Here is a 6,415-nt window from a genome sequence, read left to right as displayed (position 1 = left end):
AAATATGGATTTGATGTAGATTGTTCTTCTGTTCACTCACTTTGCATTTAGTTCATTTATAAATATATAAATATATATATAATCTTAAAATGTCTATTTTTGAAAGCATTCTTAATTTACAGCATTTTTTCACACCTTCCTAAAATTTTTGCACAGTACTGTGTGTATGTATCTCTGCAATAGTTAATAGTGGTAGGGAATTTCTCTTAAAATGTCACACTATCAGTTATGATTTAACTAGAATATTGTTGAGTTTTCTAGAGCCAACTGGTTCTAAGAATGGAGTTTCCAAGATGGATCACACAATAGTGTTACACTTAAAACTTAAGTACTTCCCCAAATTACATTGTAGGGAACTGGAAACAAAGCAAGGTCAAATGTTTATGAAAGCTGAGAGGCCAGTGAGATGGCAAGCCTTTTCCCATCTGTGCTCTTGAGCCCATTTTGCCTCACTGGAAGTTGTCAAAATAGCAGGATTGCTGTAATAAATATGGCTTGAACCCTACAGCCTGAATCTGATGCCTCAGCAAGGTTTTCACATACAGTGCTTACATACATAAAAAGCTCAACTTTGTCTGTATCTGAAGTGAAATAAAATCTAAGCTAAATAAATAAAACAGACTTCAGCAGCACCATAAATGTACAACATCTACCTGGAAAGGACTATTGCACCCCCCCCCCATACCTTATTCACTTATCAAATTCAACACATTAATATTTATTAAACGACAAAGACCACATGGTTTAAAAATATGATTCAGGTCTTGTGGTTCACTGATGGAACCAAAAAATTGATATATATACATATATATATATATAAAGACACATTATTTGTATTTTACTTTTACAATAATACATTTAGCCTCCATGTAGAATATCTTAAACATGTAAATGTTGCTAACTCGAAGAACTAAGAACAAAGTTGAACTATGAAATGCTATTAAAAAAAAATATTCCTTAGCCTGAAGCAAATTAAAACTTTGACCCTCCCACCTACCACACATTAAAAAAAAGTTAATAGGAGGCTTGCATTAGGTAGAAGGATTGCAGTTGTAGTTTGTGATTGGCAGATTGGTCAATGCATTTATTGGCCACATACCCTACTCAACAGAATTACTGTTGCAGGTAACCCAGACCAGCAATAAATCTCATTCTCCTACAATCCCATATTGCCAGGCTCACAAGCAGGAGAAAAGCTGAAAAAAATTGTGGTGAAGTTGGTCTTACAGAAAAGCCAGCTTCTCTTAAATACTGGATATCTCTGACCCAGAACTTTCAAGATTGCTGGAGTAGTTTGAAGGAAGGCGCATTTCTCCAGAAGGTACAGTAATAAGTCCCATGATGAGCCAGGATGATCCAGTAATTTCAATGACAAGTTAAAAGCCAGACTGAGAATACAGTTTACTCTCTGATTCAAGAACCTCCTTTACCAGCAGGGCCAAAACATATCTCCATCAGCATGACATTTCTAGCCAAGTCTGTGTTCCTGATTAGTCTTTCTTGGTCCAGGCAAGCTGTTGTGATTACTGGTTGTCCAAACCCCAGTCCCTGGAGCACCTTGAAATAAGCTTCCTCGGTCGGTGTCAGTTTATCCATCGCTTGATTCTCGTGGCAGCCGTTCCTGGTCTCGGGGACATCGCCATATGACTGTTGCTGTTTTCGAGCATCTGCACATAAACTCTTAATCGGTTACAGAAGCCTGGAAAGACTGGTTGTTCTGCTGTCGTGCTACAGAACAAAGAGTCTACCCATGTCTGTAAACGAAGCAAGGACGATTGTCTCCTGCCAGAGGAATCGAGCAATGTATAAAACTGACTCCCACTCAGCGTGCTCCACTACAGCAGGCTCAACAGACACCAGGAACCGGGCACAACAGCCAGCTCCTTCCCTGCATGGATTTGGATGTAAGAAGTAGGATGAACACACCAACTGCGGTAACAATTCCCATAGTTTCAAGAGCATGTGAAGTCCAGTTGCACAGGAGGCTATAGCAGTTTTACATTGGGAAAAGTCAATCTGGACCTGCAACGAATCAAAGAGGCCCAGAAAGATAATGAAAACATTGCAGATGCAGCTGGCATCTCACAATACAGCATTACAGGAGACAACTAGTATGAGGTTTCAAGTTTGTGTCAAAGTGAGGGTCTATTCTTATGTATTTTGTAGGATGTTAGGCACATTTGTAAAATTAAGATTAAAAAAAAAAAAAAATTAGCACCTATAAAATGCGACGCCCTAATTACTCTTTTAAACAAACTTGGATGCCATGCTTTTATCTTTAAATTGAAGTTAAGTCCATTCACAATGTGCTGTCAATAACTTAACAGACAGCCAAGGAATACCATTTTGCTGAAAAGAGCTGAACACAGTAAAGCAATAATGAACACAGTAAAGCACTTTGCACAGAAATAATGAACATTCTGTGCTTTTTTGATATCGGCGGAAAATGCAGAACACGTAATTGCAAAGCAATTATGGTCCAGCATTGCCTTACCTTTATTTTAATTATTTGTCAAGGGGTTGAGATAATTGGGCGTGAGGATTTCTAAGAAGCAAAGTGGGAGCTTTTAAAGCTTGCTAATAGTTTAAAACACAAAAGTAAGCAAAAATCACAAAATCCTACATTCAGGAGTTAATACAGCAATAAAGAGTCATAATCTCATTAATGACCCCCCGGGGAAGAAGTGATAGTAACAGACTTCCTATTCTTCTCAGAACTATGTTTATTCCCAAGGTTCAAATTGTATATTTGCTAGGCAAACAGATTGACCACAAATAAGCACAGCCGTCAATTTTATCACCTGTATTAACAATTTATGGTTTTTGATGTTGTCGTTTTTTAATTATTACTTACATAATACACATTATGCACAAACATAAATTCTTGAAGAGCAGTATATTCGTGAGGTAATCAGTCCGGACACTTATAAACCCTTGTTTGTATACATGGCACACTTTTAAAGAACAGCTAGTGGGACACTGCCACTGTGCTTCTCATCGTGTCACCGCTTACAATGAAATATACTTTTTTTCCCCAATAAATGTTTTGTAAGTAACATAATCATTTTGGTTAATTCAGGTATGGGGCGGGGAGGTGTCTGCTAATTAAACAAATGATGATCTGAATTGGTTTTAGTTTATTGAATGGTGGCTGTGGCAATATAACCCCAGGGTGTCACGGTTACCTCGTGGGAGGACCGTAAAGCTGTTAGAGAAAAGGACCCAAGTGCAGAGCTACTGCAATGAGTAGACAGAAACCAAGGAGAATCCAAAGGCGAGGTCGAGGTCACAAGCAATAGGTCGTAATCCAGGAAGTCAAGAGAAACAGATACAGAACAGAAAGAGAGAGATAGAGACAAGGACAGGACAGAAAGCAAAAGAGGAAGGACAGGGAGCGAGAGAGAGAGACAGGGTTACAGGTCAAGGAGCTAAGGCGAACAAGGCTTGGTGATGCAGGGAGAGCTGACAACACTTCGCAAAGAGTGAGGGGTGTATAAAGGAGAGCAGAAACTAGGAAGACAAGAGCAGGACCAATGAGAACAAAGGACAGGAGCAGAAGTGCACAAGAGTGAGGAGGAATGTTAATTGATAGAGTGAAAAAAGGAAAGCAGTGAAGGGAGCAGGAAAGGCAAGGGAACATTGGCGGCCTCTAGTGGGGGAGGAGGGTCAGGGCTAGGGAACTGTGACAGTACCCCCCCCTCCACGCTCGACGCAGCCGAATGGGACTGGACACAGCAGGGACAGCCACGGGACAGAAGATCAGGAACAAAGGTAGTGGGGAAACAGAATACAAGAAGGAGGGAAAGGGCAAGTTTTCCAGAGAGTGGCAAAAAGGCAAGGTCGGGAGGCCTGGGAGGTGGCCACAAGTCAGGGTCAAAAGGTCTGAAGGACAGCCATAGGATATGATCGGGTTCTGGAGGTCTGGGAGGCGACCTCAGGACAGGAACAGGTTCAGGAGGTCTAGGAGACAACTGCAGGACAGAGGTAGGATCCAAAGGGCCGCAAGGCAGTTTCCGGACAGATGCAGAGTCTAGAGAACTGGAAGGCAATCTCCAGAAAGAGGCAGGGTCCGGGTTGGGCAGAGAAGGTGCTGGAGGCTCGGTGGATGGAGCCGAGGAGGCCTCAGAAGCCGGGGCCTGGGAAGGCAAAGCCACTGAAGCCTTAGGAGACTCCGAGAGAGGTGCCTTGGGAGGCGAAGCCGACTGAGCAGTGGGAAGCGGAGCCATCGGAGGTGGAGTCTTGGAAGGCTTAGGAGATGGAGATGGTGAAACAGTGGAAGGCGGCGCTGCGGAGGTCCCAGGAGGTGGCGCCGTGGAAGCCGCAGGAGGCTGAGCTGTTGAAGCCTCAGAAGTCTCGGGAGGAGGCGGCGCCAAGGGAGGCAGAACCATAGAAGTCTCATAAGGCAGAGCCGAGGGAGGCACAGTCTCATGAGGCGATACGGAAGATACCTCGGGAGGTATGAAAGCCTCAGTGGGCGGAGCCATAGAAGGTGGGGCTGTAAATGCCTCTGGGGGCGGAGCCTGGGAAGGTGGAACCGAGAGGACCTCAGGAGGCAGAGTTGCATGAACCGTGGACAGCATAATTGCAGGAACTGTGAAAGCCACAGAAGGCAGTGTCGTGGAAGCCAGGGGAGTCTTGACGGGCGGAGCCATGGAAGCCATAGAAGGCGGAGCTGTAAATGCCTCTCGGGGCGGAGCCTGGGAAGGCGAAACCGAAGGGACCTCGAGAGGCAGAATTGCAGGAGCCGTGGGAAGCTAGAGAAGACAGCCGTGGGAGACTCGGGAGACAGAGCCTTAGAAGCTTCAGCCACAGGAGACGGCATCATAGGAGGCGACACGGCATCGGGGGGCGGAGCCATGGAAGCATCTGGAGGTGGAGCCTCAGGAGACGGAGCCGCAGAAGGTGGAGCTGCAAGAACCTCGGGAGGCGGAGCCTTAGAAGCTTCGGCCACAGGAGCCGGTATCACTGGAGACGGCGCAGTCTCAGGATGCGAAGCTGTAGACGCATCTGTAGGTGTAGCCTCAGGAGGCAGAGCCGTGGAAGGCGGCACCGAGGGAACCACAGGAGGCGGAGAAGCAATTGCCTCGGGAGGCGGTGCCGTGAAAGCATCAGGATGCAGAGCCCTAGACACAGGCGCCTGGACCGTCGAGGGCGGAGCCGGCGACTGCTCGGGCTTGGCGGCAGCGGCGGCGACCGCTGGGCACTCGGGCTGGGCAGCGGTGGCCGGGATCGGGACCGGAACCACTTGTTCAGCGGCGGCCGGGATACGGACCTGGACCTGGATCGGGATCTCTGGTGCGGCGGCGGTGGCCGGGTTCAAGACCTGGATCAGGACTTCTTGTTCGGCAGCGACCGGGATCGGGACCTCTGGATCGGCGGCGGCGGCCAGGTTCAGGACCTGGATTGGGACCTCTGGTTCAACGGCGGCAGCCGGGATCGGGACCGGGATCTGGACCTCTGGTTCGGCGACGGTGGCCGGGATCGGGACTGGAATCTGGACCACTGGTTCGACGGCGACGGCCGGGATCGAGACCGGGATCGGGACCTCTGGTTCGACGGCGACGGCCGGGTTCGACACCGGGATCGGGACCTCTGGTTCGGCGGCGTGCACGACCAGAGTTGGCAACTCTGGTTCAGCAGTGGACGTAGCCGGGGTCTGGACCTCTGGTTCAGCAGCGGGCGTGGCCGAGACTAGAGCAGTTACCTTTTTCCTTTTTCTTTTCACTTTCTTTGGAATCTCTGGTTCGGCAGCGGGCGCGGCCAGGGTCGGGACCTCTGGTTCGGCAACGGGCGCAGCTGGGACTGGAGCAGGTACCTTTTTCCTCTTTCTTTTCTTCTGGACCTCCAGTGTGGCGGCGGGCGTGGCTGGAGTCGGAACCTCTGATTCGGCGACGGGTGCAACCCAGGTCGGGTCATTCATCATAAGAACAGAAGTAATAAATATAACCAAGGACCAGTCACGTCTACCACAAGGGATCTGGTTGGGTTTGGACTTGTTAAGTCCAAAACAAAAAATGTCCCTTAGAGCGACCTCATCAAAAGGCGTCTGGTTGGATAGAATGCAGAATTCCTTAATATATTCCACGAAGGAACGGTCTCCTGGCGTAACCCAAGGAGGAGCTCTACTGGGTCCAAGTTAGGGCGAAGTGTTCGGTCACGGTTACCTCGTGGGAGGACTGTAAAGCTGTTAGAGAAAAGGACCCAAGTGCAGAGCTACTGCAATGAGCAGACAAGGACAGGACAGAAAGCAAAAGAGGAAGGACAGGGAGGGAGGGAGGGAGGGAGGGAGAGACAGAGGGTTACAGGTCAAGGAGATAAGGCGAACAAAGGAACCAGGTGAACAAGGCTTGGTGATGCAGGGAGAGCTGACAACACTTCACAAAGAGTGAGGGCAGTGAGGGGTGTATAAAGGAGA

The 6,415-nt window shown here is 48.0% G+C and overlaps 1 protein-coding gene across 1 annotated transcript; it reads right to left on the bottom strand.

Moving 5' to 3' along the window:
- Positions 1–3,420: 3,420 nt before the first annotated feature.
- Positions 3,421–5,920, bottom strand: LOC136759653 (proline-rich protein 36-like). The gene is made up of 3 exons (XM_066714618.1): positions 4,793–5,920; positions 3,693–4,697; positions 3,421–3,510 (listed from the first exon to the last, which is right to left on the bottom strand). Exons 1-3 carry the CDS (start codon positions 5,918–5,920, stop codon positions 3,421–3,423), a joined length of 2,223 nt encoding a protein of 740 aa, XP_066570715.1.
- Between the last annotated feature and the right edge of the window lie 495 nt (positions 5,921–6,415).

Source organism: Amia ocellicauda, chromosome 10, assembly GCF_036373705.1.
Source record: "Amia ocellicauda isolate fAmiCal2 chromosome 10, fAmiCal2.hap1, whole genome shotgun sequence".
NCBI lineage: Eukaryota > Metazoa > Chordata > Actinopteri > Amiiformes > Amiidae > Amia > Amia ocellicauda.
This window is presented reverse-complemented; position numbering and strand designations above follow the sequence as displayed.

Bases quoted from the DNA above. Each gene is read 5' to 3' on its own strand.
- LOC136759653 (XM_066714618.1), bottom strand. From the start codon at position 5,920: ATGAATGACCCGACCTGGGTTGCACCCGTCGCCGAATCAGAGGTTCCG. The intron at 4,698-4,792 runs GCTCTGTCTCCC...TCGCCTTCCCAG, and splicing joins CTGTGGCTGAAGCTTCTAAG to GCTCCGCCCCGAGAGGCATT. The intron at 3,511-3,692 runs GTACTGTCACAG...TTGTCTTCCTAG, and splicing joins CGTCGAGCGTGGAGGGGGGG to TTTCTGCTCTCCTTTATACA.